Source organism: Rhipicephalus sanguineus, chromosome 1, assembly GCF_013339695.2.
Source record: "Rhipicephalus sanguineus isolate Rsan-2018 chromosome 1, BIME_Rsan_1.4, whole genome shotgun sequence".
Taxonomy (NCBI): domain Eukaryota; kingdom Metazoa; phylum Arthropoda; class Arachnida; order Ixodida; family Ixodidae; genus Rhipicephalus; species Rhipicephalus sanguineus.
In genome coordinates, this window is record NC_051176.1 from 283009250 (window position 1) to 283024920 (window position 15671).

Here is a 15671-nt window from a genome sequence, read left to right on the forward strand (position 1 = left end):
CGTGCAGCTTGCGCAATTTTTTTAATGCCAACAACTGTGTCGTCACTACCGAGGAGATGTCAGATTAGGCGCTGGTGGAAATTGTCCGCGACCACGGTGACGACGGATCTTCGGGGGTGGACTCGTCACGTGCTTTGCTGTCTTGCGCCGCGGGTTCGCGAGACCGTGGCCCCCCGAAATTGGCTCCGGCAACGCGCCGTCGCGTTGCCAGGGCCAATCTCGGAGGCCATGGCTAGACAATGACAGAGCAGCATTGTATTTGTCCTACGAACGTTCAGTATTGCCATCCCTCACAAACAAGCACTAGAGCAAAATAATGCAGTTTTTTTGCTACTAAATATATGTTTTGGGTGAGCTCTGCCTTCAATTCCCCTTGTGTTTAATTTGTGCGTTTCTTTTCCGAATTTTCGTGCTGAATTTTCGTGCTGAAACTGGATATAAGAAAAACCTGTTTAGAGCGCATTTTTGGGGGGAATTTGTCAATTTCGTTATATCCAGGTTTAACTGTATATGCTTGACTGTTAGTACTCATTATTGTTCTGCGATCATGACAGTATATGGCTCACTGTCAGTAACTGAACTTGGACACAAGGATTCCCTGCAAATACTACAACAGCAAAGCGTACCGAGGTGTGTAGTCGACGACGAGAAAATAGCCACTTCAATCCATTCCCATTCCCATCCAATCCATTCATGTTTCTTCTGTCCTGATGAGTTCTACCATGACATTCAGCGCTAGGTATTGCTTCACTCAGTTGCGTTAAAAAATTTTGCTCACTCATAGAACTTGGACTCGATGTAGGCCATGCGCTCGAAGTATGTCATTGAAGACGTGTCCTTCTGAGGCGCATACTTGATCTTGTACTGCTTGGCGAGGTCGTCAAGGGACTCTATGGGCGAGTCAAGTCGAGACACAGTCAGGAAGGCGGCCAAATTGGCCGTGTAGGATGCAATGATGATGAAGCCGAACAACCACCAGGTCGCCGCAACCAGTCGTCCGGAAAGGTTGCGTGGTGCCTCGCCACCGCCTGCACATTTGCCAGTGGCAATGAAGGAATGAATGTAGAACATGATGTAGACACATTATGCCCCTGAATACGACTCGAAACTGGCACTTGAAGCTGAACCTGTCAAGAACACACCTATGCTTTGGCCAATCCGTGGTGGTTCTCAGAGCTTAACTTGCAATGCAGACTAAAGTCTCATGGTCCTGCTAAATATGAATGAACCATTTTGTAAGGCTGTAGACTTCATTTTGACTGTGCACAGTTTTGTTCTATAGGCATTTGGTGCTGAAACAACCTATCTGTAAGTTACATGTACGAATCCACGAGTCAGTGCAGTCCATGTCTGTGTCATATAACAGCTCACCTCATGATCTTTCGACGAACTTCTCTGTTGTTGGCTATACCACAATAAAAATACTATCTCAAGCAGAACGTAGATCACATGCGATACATAGCAAATTTACGCCACGAGAACCCGAAGGGCAGGCTATTGCAAAGATGCACTATCGCCACCAGAATGTCAACAGCAAAGCTTAACCCATATATGCCCAAACTCAGAAGAAATGACAAAACAAATATTTTTTTTTCACAAAAAGTGTACTTCTACCCTCAAAAGAAAGCACAAGTTCTTTATTTACTGCCAGGTAAACGCAACACTGTTTTTCAAGCCATCCTATACATATACACTGGGCATTAGGGGTGCTATGTGCGGGTGTGGTAAGCCTTGAAACATTTGACGTGCACACCGACATTGCACTTCTTGCTCTCCATGACGTCTTTCATACAAAGCACGCGTTTGCCCGGAGAAAGCGGTAGGCATTTCACGTGCACTTCTTCCTCTCCATGGCCTCTTTCATACAAAGCACGCGTTTGCTCGGAGAAAGCGGTCGCCACGTGGCAGCATGAAAAGCAAGCAATGTGTAGGCTTGCACACGTTGAGAATGAGGCCTGCTTGATGTGCTGTAGGTGGCGCTAGTCATCAGCTAAAGAAATAGCGATGTCAGAGTGCATCAAAGAAGCATCCTATATGTAGGACACTGGGCATACTATATGGGTTGAAGGTGTTGTTATGTAGCGTGTGATCAGAACTTGATTTCCTGTCTGCGCAACCAAGTCTACTACGTTTACCTGGTGCAAACATACAAGTTCGCAAATGCATGTTAGATCTCATGCAAAGTTTGGCATTAACACTTATGGCAAGTTTCGCACTCCCTCCCCAGAAAATCTGCGCAAGATTATTTTTTTTCTGTGGCACAGTTAATTAGGCCACAGCTTTGTCAATTTAGACTGCTTTAAGTTCCTTGTTTAATCATTTCGCATTATCATTTTACAAACTGTTCATAACGGGCATCTATGAACGGTTATTCTTCATATTACTTCCATTGATAAATAATAAAGAGGTCTCTCTCCCTTATACCAAGGAATGTGTGCATGAGCTTTGACAGATGTACACTAAAGAGCATAATTCTTATGGGATGGGAAATAAATGTTAACAGTGTTGGCAACTGTAGTTCGGGAGTATTATCATTAACCTGAGGCCAAGAAGTTGCTACATTTTATTACAACGTCGCTAAATAGGTGGAGTGAATAAGTAAATAATAGAGTGAGTAAGGGCAGACGTTCAGAACGCTATGTATATACGATATTGGCAACCTTGGTCTGAAGCATGTACTGAAAACTTTCACATTTTTCTAGTGTCCATGCAGGTGAGGAAAAAGCCATTAATTTACCAGAGGGATGTAGAGGGCTACTACTTCATTAATTATTTTTATGAAACAGTGGATGATGTGGCAGCTGAAATTCTGCATTAACCTCCTGATTGTATAAGGTGACAAAATCAGAATGGTCCAAAAGAACACTTATTTTTTCAGAAGTAAAACTCACTTGGTTCAGCTATGTCTGTGAATTTTCTGATCTTTGGTGCTCGAGGAAGGGGAAGGTTAAGTTCGACGTGAACTTAATCATGTTCTCACAGTATCGATGGCAATTACGCACTGCACCCTGTAGGCAATATTGGCTGTTTACATGCACAACATACTCTGATCATATTTTGTAGCTTTTCAATAAGTGTGTTCTAGAGAGCCATTACAGAGACAATTTTACGACTTCTGCACTGCTAAAATCTTGCCGAATAGCCCTTTCTAAGATCAAGACAGGACGACACATACTAGAAAGACTAGGTACTGGGTACCATACTCAACACAGAGCCAAAGTGGACATCCAGAATGATCTCAGGGATACGATAACTGTTCCACCTTTACCAAAGAACATGCACCCTGTATATCACAAAGGCAGAAGAGAAAGCAGAACGTTAGATATAAAAAAGAAATTTGAAAATAGTAAAGATGCAGTCTTTGTAGAGGCGGCTACATACAAGCACAGGCACAGCTTTACAGCCGTCGTAATTGATCACGAAAAGAAGTGCAAAACATGCGTTACGGCAAGCACAGCAAAAATCGAGAGTGCGGAGGAGATAGCTATTGCGCTAGCCATATCACAGACAGAAGCACATGTAGTAGTCATTGATTCTCAGGAGGCCATACGAAATTTCGCAAATGGCTGAATCTCCCGTGAGGCATTACGAATCCTGATGACAGACCAGAACTTATCCGAACTCGGTGATCTCACACCTCATTTACCCGGACATATGCAAGACAGATAAGTGCAAAGACTGTAGTTTTAGAGCCACTCTGGAGCCCATGCTGTGGGAATGTAGAGGGATAACGAACAATGCTGGGAACGCAGCCTCTAGCGATCACCTCCGCGTGTGCTGGGAGACTGTGTTGCACAGCTCTGCCCTCGACGATCAACTTTGGGCTGTCCAGTGGGCCGAGTAAGCCGCCAGGACTCAAGAACTCCTGGCCGTCACCTAGGCAGGACGCCTTCACCTGGCGGGACCTTTTGCCCGTCCCACAAGTCGCAGGACATTTCATTGAAGTTATTTGCATGTATGTATGCCCCGTCGTATCGCTCAATAGAAAAATGTGTTTGTTGCTAAACAAAGAAGTGCAACTGCTGCCAATTATTTTTTAATTTCTGCCTTGTGTGTCCACACCTGTGCTACGTCATGCTGCCTTCATGCAATGAACTTGCTAAAAAATTGAAAAATTAGAACAACATTTCAATGCAAAGACAGAATCCCTGATGTTACAAATAGGCTCTAAAATCAAATTAAAATTTAGTGACTTAGATCTGTCTGATAATGCCCGACTCCGTGAAAGCATTGACTTCTTGAGCAACAAGTTTGATAACTTCAGAGCCCAGCAGGATGAATTGATGGCATCGAACACGGCGCTATTGGCACGAAATGAAATGCTACAAAAACGTGTTGCTGATCTTGAGCAGTACTCAAGACTGATCAACATTGAAATGAAAGGGATTCTTCCTACAAAAGGTGAGGATTGCCGTGAAATTTTGAAGCATATAGCCGATGTCATCAAGTGTCCTGTATATGATTTTGATATTGAGACGGTTCATCGTGCTCTGTCCAAATCATCCGAGTAAAATTTAATTGCTCACTTTGTCTCAAGGGACAAGAAAAATGAAATTGTAAAGAAGGCCTGCAAAGTGCATCTTCCTATGAGCCACCTTGGTTTTTCTGGCACTAACGACTCTGCTGCGTATGTGAAGGACCATCTTACAATCAGCAATGAAATGCCGTTTGCAAAGGTGCTTGCTCTGAAGAAGGCAAAAAAGTGGCAGTACCTTTGGACTGAGAACTGTCAAATCAAAGGGCGAAAGACTAGTGATAGTAGGGTGTTTTGAATCTCAGCCGAGTCGGATTTGCGCATATTCACATAAAAGCCCTGCTGGACCGACTGCTTGGGACACGTGCCTGTGTGCATCTTAATTGCTATGTCTCTCCTGCATCCGTGCGAACTTCGTCCATTCATCAAGTACTATTGTCATTCCTTGATCCATTTCAACGCCCGAAGTTTAAAGGGATACTCAACAAAAATCATAAAAAGTGACAAAACATTGAAATTCTAATCGGAAGACAGGAGTGTACCTATCAACAGAGTTTATTTCACATACAGTATAACCTCATTACAACAGACCTTCATAGTGAAGAGGATTTTGGTCTGTTGTAAAGGGAGTATGTAAAATCCAAGTACTGTTACAACAGACTTTCATGTAAACACTGAATGGGTCTGTTATAACCGGAGAGAATTACGAGTCACAAACGTGGTCTTATTTTTAACGGGGGACCAAAAAAAATTCGATCTTTGGAAAATCGCATTTTCAGTTTCTGTAGCCCATTTCTATCTGATTCCAAAATATCTTCAATGAAAACTACGTAGAAGTGCTATAAAAAATTTGTTTTACGTCTGCCGACTTGGCGAAAATTGCGGAAATATAAAAAAAAGTGTTTTTCAAAATTATAGCTCGGCAACGGCGCAACTGGGCGCCACCATTTTGGGCTCGTCCTAAAGAGCATTTCTCCGCGTTCAAGCTCTCCGTTTCAGCTGGCTCCTCCATTCAGTAACAAGCATACGAAAAACACGTTTTGGCTGCTTCTGCGGTATTACCGCAGAAGCAGCCAAAACGTGTTAATGCTCGCTTCGGGATCGTCGTCTGCTGCTTATGCGTCGCGAGGTCGTGGCTGTCGAAAATTGCGCTACTTAGTGACGCGTTCGCACTCGTTCTGTGTTTTGCGGGTCGACGATAATTTGGAACGCTTTAGTTGGGCAGCTGCAAGCGGAAGCTCAATCATCAGATTACGATAGCGCGCCGCACTCGTCGCGAACATCGCAGACGTGCGACTAATAGCGTTGACTCGTTGGACCCGCTGTTTGAGGTTCTTCTTATCAGCACTTCGAAGCTTATGACGAAGACCACCGCTGGACAACTCCTTGTACTCGCAATCGAGCATGACATACTTTGAAACATCGGGCACTGCGGCCACGCACATCGCAACCGAGCTTTCTACTAGATGTCGTGGTTAGGCCCAACTCCATTCACGGTGCCGATGTACGAGCCAAATCCGAACTTTGCGGGCAAGAACATCGCGCTAGCGGACATTCGAAAGCGAAGAAGCCGTAATGTCCTTCGTCTCAAGCAACGAATCGCATTGCCCGCTGGCTCCTCAGAACCGCGGATGGGCATTTTGCGCATCGGCAGCGGACCCCCCGGCCAAGCTCGCCGCGCAGTGGCCGCGCGGAGAAGCGGTGGCAGCAGCTCGCAATTTCGCGTGTCAGCGTCCCAAACGCAACACCAAGCACGCTGCGCGCCGTTTTTTTGTCGCTACAGCTAGGCATAGCTGATCATTGACAGACCGGGGATCGGCGGCCTTCGTTCTTAAATCGGTACGTCGATATCCGCGGTGCGCTGCTCCCGTCCCGAAAGTATGCTAAGCGATGTTTGAAGTCGGAAGTTAATGACCGTGGTAGAAAAGTCCGCTCTAAAGGAGTCCTGACCACCCTGAAATTTTAGTCAATTATATCCGAATGTCTGTTGTACCAGAATCCGTTGTAAACGAAGATCAATCAATGGAACTAATACGGAGGTCGGCATAACGCCGCAAATTGGTATGTAATATCCGAATGTCTGTTGTAAACAGATCCGTTGTAACGAGGTTATACTGTATTTTTGAACAGTTGACCGTATTTTTGGAGGATTGTCAGTGTGCGGCGGCTGCACGCCAGCGCAAGCTGTGACGTCACTTGTCGCCACGGGGGATGAAGGGTGCACGTGTTCCTGTCCTGCTACTTTGGTGGAGTGGGGTGGGTGGGGGTGAAGAGGGAAAACAGATAGAAAGCTAAGGAACTTCAGGAAGGCATATTTGCTTGTTGGGAGACAGAGAGACACTTCCAGGGTGGAGCATGGGATAGCTTGGGGCAGAACAGAAGTTTCATGCACTAACCCTGGGGTGTCAACGATGTCATGCAGAACCACAGGCACTCCTTCAGATTGAAGTCACGTTTCTCCTCGTCATCCTTGTATTTCTCCTTGTTGTTTCGGTAGCTGTACGGACTCAGCCGATCAAAAAGATACATGAGGAAGCTGCAAGGAATTGGACATTTGAAGTAAGCATCGATATTCTGCCAATTTTGAAGCTGCATATGTTCATTGCTGTCAGCAGATTTTTCAACTGGCCAAGCTAAGCATCTAGCATTGCTAGAACATAAATGGCGCTCTGACTATCGCGTAAAAATCTAGGAAACGCACTGGTGAGCAGTATCACATGATAACGACATCAGTTTGTAGGAAATTTGTTGACACTGAAAGTACAGAAACTTGCACTGTGTTATGAATGCTAATATTTCGTGTGCAAAGGTCAAGAGGCATTTGAAGTGGTGTGGCCGTATTTAAAGGGGCCATGATGCGGTCACCGAACAGTTTGTGGTTTTCAGCGAACACTAGAAGTAGAGGGCCTATTATGCCTATACAGATATGAAAAGTGGGCTTTAAAAGAAGATTTCAGCGCAAAACAAGCCCTAGAAGTCGCCGGCTGTAAACCCCACCCACCGCCGGCAACCACCATTTTGACATGGCGCGTGTGACGTCATGTGCAGCAAGGAGTGGACCCGTTGTCTTCTACTGAAGTTTCAGCCACTGGAAATCGTTCTATTTCAGTGCAAGCTGAAGAAAGCTAAAATATCTCAATTTCACACGCAGCTGACCACGGAACAATATCGTTTGCCGGAATGTAGATTCTCGCACAGCTAGCTTCTTGTTATGTTACGGCTTGCGGGTGCGCCAGTGTTGCTCAACTCTCAGGCCGTTAGTGTGTTCAATTATAAACTAAGTGCTCGACCAAATGCACTAAAATTTCGCCAGCTTATTTGTGAATACACAAGGATTAACTCACATAAAACAAATTATGATTGAAAATTGGGTGTCATGGCCCCTTTAATGAACTTGTTGAGCATAAGTTGATTCCACGTAGTTGGTTCAGCGCTCATAGCATCAGTATTAGGTACACTATTTTGACATTCGTCCTGCCTGCGCTGCTCCCTTAGTAGTTGGGAATATGGTTTGTGGCATCTTAAACATACACAAAATGTCTGTATGCTTGTGAGGTTTTTGTTGGCCATGGACAAGTGAGCTCTACTATAGTTGTTGGTACCACTTCATTGACTGAATTAATATCAGAGTACCAAGTAAATAATATAAATCACCACGTATGTGCCCACTTTCCGCGCGGAGCTTATTCATGCAGATTTTTTACGATTACTTGTGCCATGTTCAGCCAACAACAAAAGCTTTCGGAACATAAAATTGGCAAATAAAAAGAGCTTTATTTTCTTGTGCCTTCACCACTGAGTTTGAAATTTAAGTGAGCTATGCAGTGGTAATTTCCAGAAGTACTTAGTGCATGTTTCGGCTGTTGAATCAACTGCAGCAAAAATTCCTTTTTTTTTCAAGAATTCAAGTGAACAAAAATTTTTGTGGTATGCATGACAGTTTCATAAAACAGAATCATGTTGCAAAAAAGAAAAACAACATAAAAGAAAGCAAAACTATTTCAATAATTAATTTGCGTACACTTGCATGCTATAGGTTGATAAATATTCACTCCTTGCACAAGTCCAATGCACAAGCAATTTTAAGCAAAAAAAAAAAAAAACACCCACAGACCAATTATATGCTTGATTGAATGCCCAATTATATGCCGCCAATGTTTAATGCCCGACTGCCTACGTCCTAAAATAATGAAGCAGCACTAGGGCTGTCTATTGCTCCCATTATTATAGAAATCCTCGACTGACTAGCACTTAATTTGTTCACTTCCAGATTTATGAATAAAAGCTTTTGTAAATAAATCTTTCACCATTCTGGCACCTAAACGACTGACAAGTAAAATATTTTTATTTAAATATTAAAGGACAACAAAATCGGCTCAACTTATTACGCCTCAACTGAAACCTCGCTAATGTAAGACTTAGCAAAGTATATGCCACTGTGCATTGTCAGCAATAACACTTCAGGAGCTTTATGACCTGCCAATATCTCCAGAACGTGCTTGACCAACAATCAACTGCAACAAGCAGCAGTTAAACAACCAAACGTGCTCACTGCCTGTAGAAGTATCCCAAAACATGCATAGATACTTTAGGAACATTTGCAATTTCAGAATATTCACCAAGCTTTTGTCAAGTGTTAGGAACATCAAGCATTCTTAACCTGCAAGCAATAATAAGTGAATGGGGCACTGGATGCCCATTGGGCATTTTCATTTTAATGAGTGCCAAAATTTACGCTTATTTCAGTGTACTCATAAGGAACTGCGCATTGCATATGGACAACTACTGTATTATTGTATAACTGTAGCGTATTTCTTTTGCTATTTAGTAGCTACTGTATTATGTCTGCTTTTAGTTATATATATTCTCTTATATCCATATGATGGTCTGCTGTGTATGTGTTTTAAGATGACCCTGAGATGGTGGCATAGTATATTGCATTATGTCTTGCAAACATGTTTTCATCCACTGTTCCAAATTGCCAGTGCCGTGGTGAACCCAAACACCTGTCCAGGCAACTTTTTTTGTCAGATCCACATGGCTGTATTTTGCATAGAAAGAAAATTTTTAAAAATTATCCGAAATTTTCGAATTTATTGCAGTAACTGGCCAGTATACATAACGAAAAAATTGACTTCCAATAGTAAACTAGTACATTAATTATAAATTGACAATTACCATACTATTGTTTGTATGCACCGCATATCTGATGAAGATATCCTCTCTGTGACAATGGTATTAATAAAATAAATGAATAAGTACAATTATAGTAGCGCAATCACGATCACTACAAGCTGACACATGATAATCACATGCCCCAATATTCTTTGTCACTGAAGACTCCAGGTAGTGTAGATTTGTAGCAGATTATTGCAAACGTTGGGAGCAGTGAATTAATACCTTGTGAAAAAGTAGGCAGCCAGGATGCATCCCCAGACGTTTCCTTCGAGCACAGTGAGGAACTTGAAAAGCGAAGACTTCACTTCGGGTTTCTTCATGAGGATGGAGATTCCCACCAGGTCGTAGTAAGGCACGGTGAAGTCCACCACTGTTTCACGCTCGGCCATAACCGAAATTGGCCCTAGGGCGATGTCCGCATTCTGCAATGCACAATTGCAAACACACATCAGGGCCTTTTTCTGCGACTTCGACCCTCCTCCCATCCCCCCCACCAAATGCCACATATCTGCCTCATACATATGGTAATGAGAACTAACAGACAATAATGCCAGGGAAGATATAAGGGATGTTATTTGTAGTAATTAGGATATAAATGTGAAGAAAGTAAAGTGGACGAAAATATAACTTGTTCCTGCCGGCGGCAGGACGTGACATCGTCACGTCGTCATATTACATCTTCGCTTGGTCAAAATGGGCTGATCACGGAGGCAGTGCATAAACAGCTGGGGTGCAGAAAGCATGCAGTGTCTCCGATCCTCGAGGCAGTAAGAAAACCACGTTAGGTGGAGAAATAAATCTCAGAGGGAAGCAGGAGATGTTCAATACATTAACTGAGAAGAAAAAGAAGAAGATGGATTTTGCCTTTCAGTCGTCTTAGGTGAATGCATAAGGGACCCTGTGAGCTTTCTTTTAGGGGCGAAGCTCCTCAGGGTGTGAGCCTGTCCCTCCTTTGTAGTACGTAGTATGTAGCCACGCACAGTGGGATGTATCCACTCCATGTGATAAAGATGACGATGACCACTGATGACCATGAAGAATGAGCGCGTTCCAGTATAGTGGAATGTACCCACTACACGTGATAACGATGACGATGACGCTGATGACCATGAAGTATAAGCGCGTTCCATGACGATGACGACTGATGACCATGAAGAATAAGCGCGTTCCAGTATAGTGGAATGTACCCACTACACGTGATAACGAGGACGCTGATGACCATGAAGTATAAGCGTGTTGCAGACCACACATTCTCTTTCTGCCATGGATGAAAACAATCGTGAAGGCGCTCTCGCCCTCGAAAGGCAAAACGGCAACGTCGACAATAAACGTTCCCCTGAGCTTAACGTCATATATGAGGACCCCCGCGTTTGTGTGGTCAGGTCTTTGTATGATGATCAGTGGGCAAAATTTACGGGGATTGGTGGTTTAGCGCAGGATTACCTCCGGAGCTTCGCCCACTCATCATCATTCACTTCGTGGATATGGCGTGATTTTTTTTCTTTATCAATGACGGGAAATTAAAAAAGGCAATCGTGAATTCTTTCCGCTCGATTTGCAGTGTGGTACACGAAAGTATGACATACTGCGCCATGCAAACCATGACGTGGTTGCAAGAGCCTGAAATAGAAAATAAAACACAGCTACTATCAAACTCGAATGGCCACAGGAGTATTGAACCACCAGCACGGCCTGACGGACTGTCTGCGGAATACCTACAATGGGCATGGGACGTGACAAAGAACGCGAACATGCGGCATCTACATTCTTTGCTGTTTCGCATTTAATTTTAAGTGGTTGTAGCCTGGATGATTAATAAAAAGACAGATTCACCTATGATATGATCAAAGACCATCTTGGCGTATTTTTATTACCACCACGGTCAGATCGTGATGAAAACTGCCGCACCGCTATTTCGCATTTCTTTCCATCCCCCCTGTACCTGTGAAAACCGTTTTGGAGAAGCACGAATGCAATTAAACTCGGAGGCAAACACGAATTTGTGAGCTTCGTAATACGCGCGGCCGTTCAGCGCCAGTTTCCAGTGGTGTACTCGCACAACGCCGCCACGCGGCAGCGGCGAGCGGAGGCGGAGCACGCGCTCGAGGGCCCCAGGAGAGCGTTCGCCCAGGCACTGAGATGAATTAGAGGAGGCACTGGTTGGTGGAAGTTAATGACGAAAAAGCTTTTCTGTAATTGAAGATACATGGATAAAGTATATCTGAAGAAAAGTGTCAACGCGTTCCCACCGTTCACGTGGGCTCTTCCATAGGCACGAAGCTATTGGAAAATTCAATATTGTTCCATATATCTGTTGCAAATATAGCGATCACCAGATTTCTTTCCGCAATGTCCAAATCAGAAGTGACAGATATTTTAGCGGGACGCGTGTAGTTATTACTGAACAACTTTTACAAAAAACGCTCTGATTAGGCCTGAGACGCTGGAAAGCGCAGCACAGTCACCAGCAGTTCTGAAAGGCGACGTCCGCCGATTAGATCGCGCCGCACTTTCACGCTGCCGATTGGCCTACGTTATAAACGAGCATCTCGGAGAGCGCGTTTTGTGTCGAGCTGACTAATGCACAACTAGAAGTTGCGTCGGCACTGTGCATGGCGTACTTACTTGGCACGCATACGCCACGCTGTTTATTAAGCGAATAATTTTGGTCCATGTGTGACTTTGGCAGTGCCAAGATCAAGGCCCATGTTTTGAGCGCCGGCATGTGATTGCCGGTGATAGACCACGAGACTCTGGCACAGTTACTCGACATTAAAAGCTTACACAGTTAAAACTCAATCTAACAAAACCAGATTTTACGAAGCCCTATCTAACCAAAAAATTTCCAGTCCCCGAGATACCATCTTTAAAGTTCAATGTTCTGATCAACTCCAATAAACGAAACTAACTTGGCCACCAAACCCAATTGGGCTAAGAAATTTTTCCTGAAAAAACACAAAGAAGCGGTGATATCCTTGAATTTTGGCGCAGAATTTTTCTTCAATCAGCGCTGATGTTAAAACACGGCTATGAACTGCTCTCATGGCCAAGCTTCATTTACAGTCGTGCGCGCCGCGCCCATAAACAACGGACTGGCGGTAGTGCTCCTACTGAAGCTCTCGCTAGAGCGCGAAGTTGCTTTCGTTTTTATGGTTCATGCCCAGATAGCAATCGTATCTTCACAACTTTCTTGCTCAGTTTGCAAACAGAGGCCGGTTCTCACTCTCGTCGGTGGGCGGGGCGTCTGTCCGCTGTACGTAGCAAGAGACATAGCATGCTTATTTTGGCCGATAGCCGACGTAAATCGAGAGCGGCGTGTCGGATCAGATGCGCTTCTTGCCGCGGGGGGCCGCCACTTGCCGGCGTCGCACTCCTCAGTACACGGTAGCCGCACTCGCGCAAGCGAATCAACAGCGGGAGAGCGATCGCGTTTCATGACGCGCGCTGGCGTAACTTCTTTCCCCCATGCCATCCCTCCCTGTCTAGCTTCCAGTGCGCCACAAACCATCGCAAGCTCTAACAAAGGCACGAGAAAAGATTAGAGGGTTGTATAAGCGCAAAGAAAACTATTTTTGGGATAAAGTGATGAAATTTGGCATGCAGCTGAAAAACCACCACGTAACCTCCGCTGATTCTTGACGGATTCGAGAAATTTTTGCGGCAATCGATTCGGGAGGCAGTACACTCCGATACTGAGGCCATTAGATTATTACTTGGAAAAGTGGTTCATGACCCCTTTAAGGCATTATGTGCAGTTTCTTGATGCGACGACTGATGACGATGAAGAATTATGACTGAGCCTTTTGTAATCGGTTGGAAGCTTTAAATGACCCACTAGTTACGTACTTCGCATTGTGAGATGCCAGGTCGTTATTTCATTCTCCCACCACACTTTATAACATACGCTAACGTGAGAAAGAGATAGAGAAAGGGAATTAACTTTATGGAGACCCTGAGGAAATGGATCATGGGAGCCTTATGGGCTTCCTTGGCAACCAATAGAAGTGCACTTGCGCGGAACCCGACATGAAGACTGTATAGGGTCTTTTTGCAAGGCAGTTTACAAAAAGGAATGGTTATATCTTTATTTGTTACGAAATGGCACGGGGATGACTGACAGCAACTAAAAATAGAAGCTGAGATAACTGAGCTCAGCTAAGGAAATGGAACTCCGAAGGAGGCTGGCTTTATCTTTTACTGAAGTGCAGGTTTAGGGCTGTATTGAACTCCGATCTCTCCTCTTTACAATGATGCCAAGATGGCGACACTGTGCCAAGGAGAAGCTACAAGATTTTGATTTTCTGAAGCCGGGTTTTGTCATAGTTTTTGATGACAGCCCACTAGTAAAATACTTTTTTCTCAACTTCTGCTGCTTATTTTGTTCTAATATTTCACCACGATAAAAAGATGGTTTGAGGATTTCAAAAAAAAGTAATAATCAAGTGAATAATTGAACATTTTCACCAAATTTACCATTCCTATTGCCATGTCCCCAGATCACAGAGCTCTTACTCTAGGGTTTAGATAGTTAGATACCTGCACAATGTCATGCAGTTTACGCGAATCAGCCAGCTTACCTTGTCGACTAGCTCCCGGATCATTCCATTCCATTGTTTGGTGGTGGTGTTGATGGAGCCAAACATCTTGTCCTGTACTTCGTAGATAGTGTACTCGAACTTCAGTATCCTCTTGATTTCGTCGATCAAGTCAATGCAGTAGCCCTCAAACTCATCCTCTCCGTTGCTGGTGTTCTTTTTGACGATGAACGGAGGTTGCTGGGCACAGCAGGGGTGACGAGCATTAAATGGATGCAACTGCTCCGGTTAAATTGGTGCTGCACTCTGAAGCATTGACTCATTAGTCCTTACTCAGCGGTCATTAGGTGACTGTAACATTTGAATTCTTGAGAATAGTGAAGATTAGAGAATAGAGAGAAGACCAGGCAAGTGACCAATCTTTCATGCTGATAATCATTGCTAAGGATGAATCTTTGGTGAACGAGTACAACAAGGAGAATCATCAATATTTTTTTTCATAGAATAAAACTACTGGAATGTGCGGCGTGCTCTTGCTTGAAATCGGAAGATATACATCTTTTGATGCACTGCAGTATGCATACTTCACATATAAAAAAATAATAGATAAATTGGGCACTCTTAACAAACTGTCAATGTCACAACAAAGAAAAAAAAAGTATTGGGAAGATATTCAATAAATTAACTACAAAAGCGTGCCTTTAGCACCTTAAAATATTTGGAAGTAGAAAAAATTGTGGACAATTATTGGAAGCATATGCCTTGTTCTGAATGAATTATATTTTGCGGATGATGAAGTTGGACTGTATGAAGATACCTTTGATATTGATCTTGTTGCAGCCTGTGATGTAACCATACACATTGTGTCGTAGAATGCACTTCCTTGTTGTGCAAGCACACTGCTAGTGCACTTTTTATTAGCAATTTTCTGTGTTACATAAAATAATCTAGTTCGAACTTCATGTGAATTATGTCTTAGTGCGTGGCAAATCTCGTGTTACTTGTTCATTGCTTGTTAGAGCCAGTGAGTATTTGTTGGGTATACTGCGACTGCCCTTGATCGTTTGTTTGCTTGAATCCGGACTATTTTTTGCTATGTATTCTTCATGTAAAAGAGGAGTAGCAGCTATCAGTGATTCCAACCTCTCCTGCACACACATTTAAAGGAAAGATGTTTGCAGTCATGTGCAGTACTCATGGATTAATAATAATATCTGGGGTTTAACGTCCCAAAGTACTCACGGATTCAAACGCGACATCAAATTTTTCAGTGTAACGACTTCTATGCGCAATTTCTCGAGATAACCACGTCATGTTGAGACAAATCTGGTCTCTAAAGATAATGTTGGCACTGATCTATGCATTCGGGTCGAAATTATGCCGATCTGACAAGAACTGAAGACGGTAGAAATGAAAACATGTGCATTACTTAGCCCTAAATTGCCCTATTTCAATACGTGAGTACTGTGCCTAAGAACGCAACA

At 43.7% G+C, this 15671-nt stretch overlaps 1 protein-coding gene across 11 annotated transcripts in view; it reads right to left on the bottom strand.

Annotated features, from left to right (window-relative positions):
* LOC119379144 (ionotropic receptor 25a) overlaps window positions 1-15671 on the bottom strand; it is a 317618-nt gene that overhangs the window by 18228 nt on the left and 283719 nt on the right. For 4 of the 11 annotated variants that reach the window (XM_049411884.1, XM_049411889.1, XM_049411879.1 and 1 more), the window contains exons 10-13: window positions 14230-14427; window positions 9875-10074; window positions 6871-7010; window positions 779-1028 (exon numbers count right to left, since the gene is read on the bottom strand). The exons of 4 other annotated variants lie outside the window; for them this stretch is intronic. In XM_049411884.1, coding sequence (XP_049267841.1) covers window positions 779-1028; window positions 6871-7010; window positions 9875-10074; window positions 14230-14427 — 788 coding nt within the window. The remainder of the gene's footprint in view (window positions 1-778; window positions 1029-6870; window positions 7011-9874; window positions 10075-14229; window positions 14428-15671) is intronic. 3 more of the 11 variants (XM_049411883.1, XM_049411882.1, XM_049411890.1) reach the window with 3 other exon arrangements.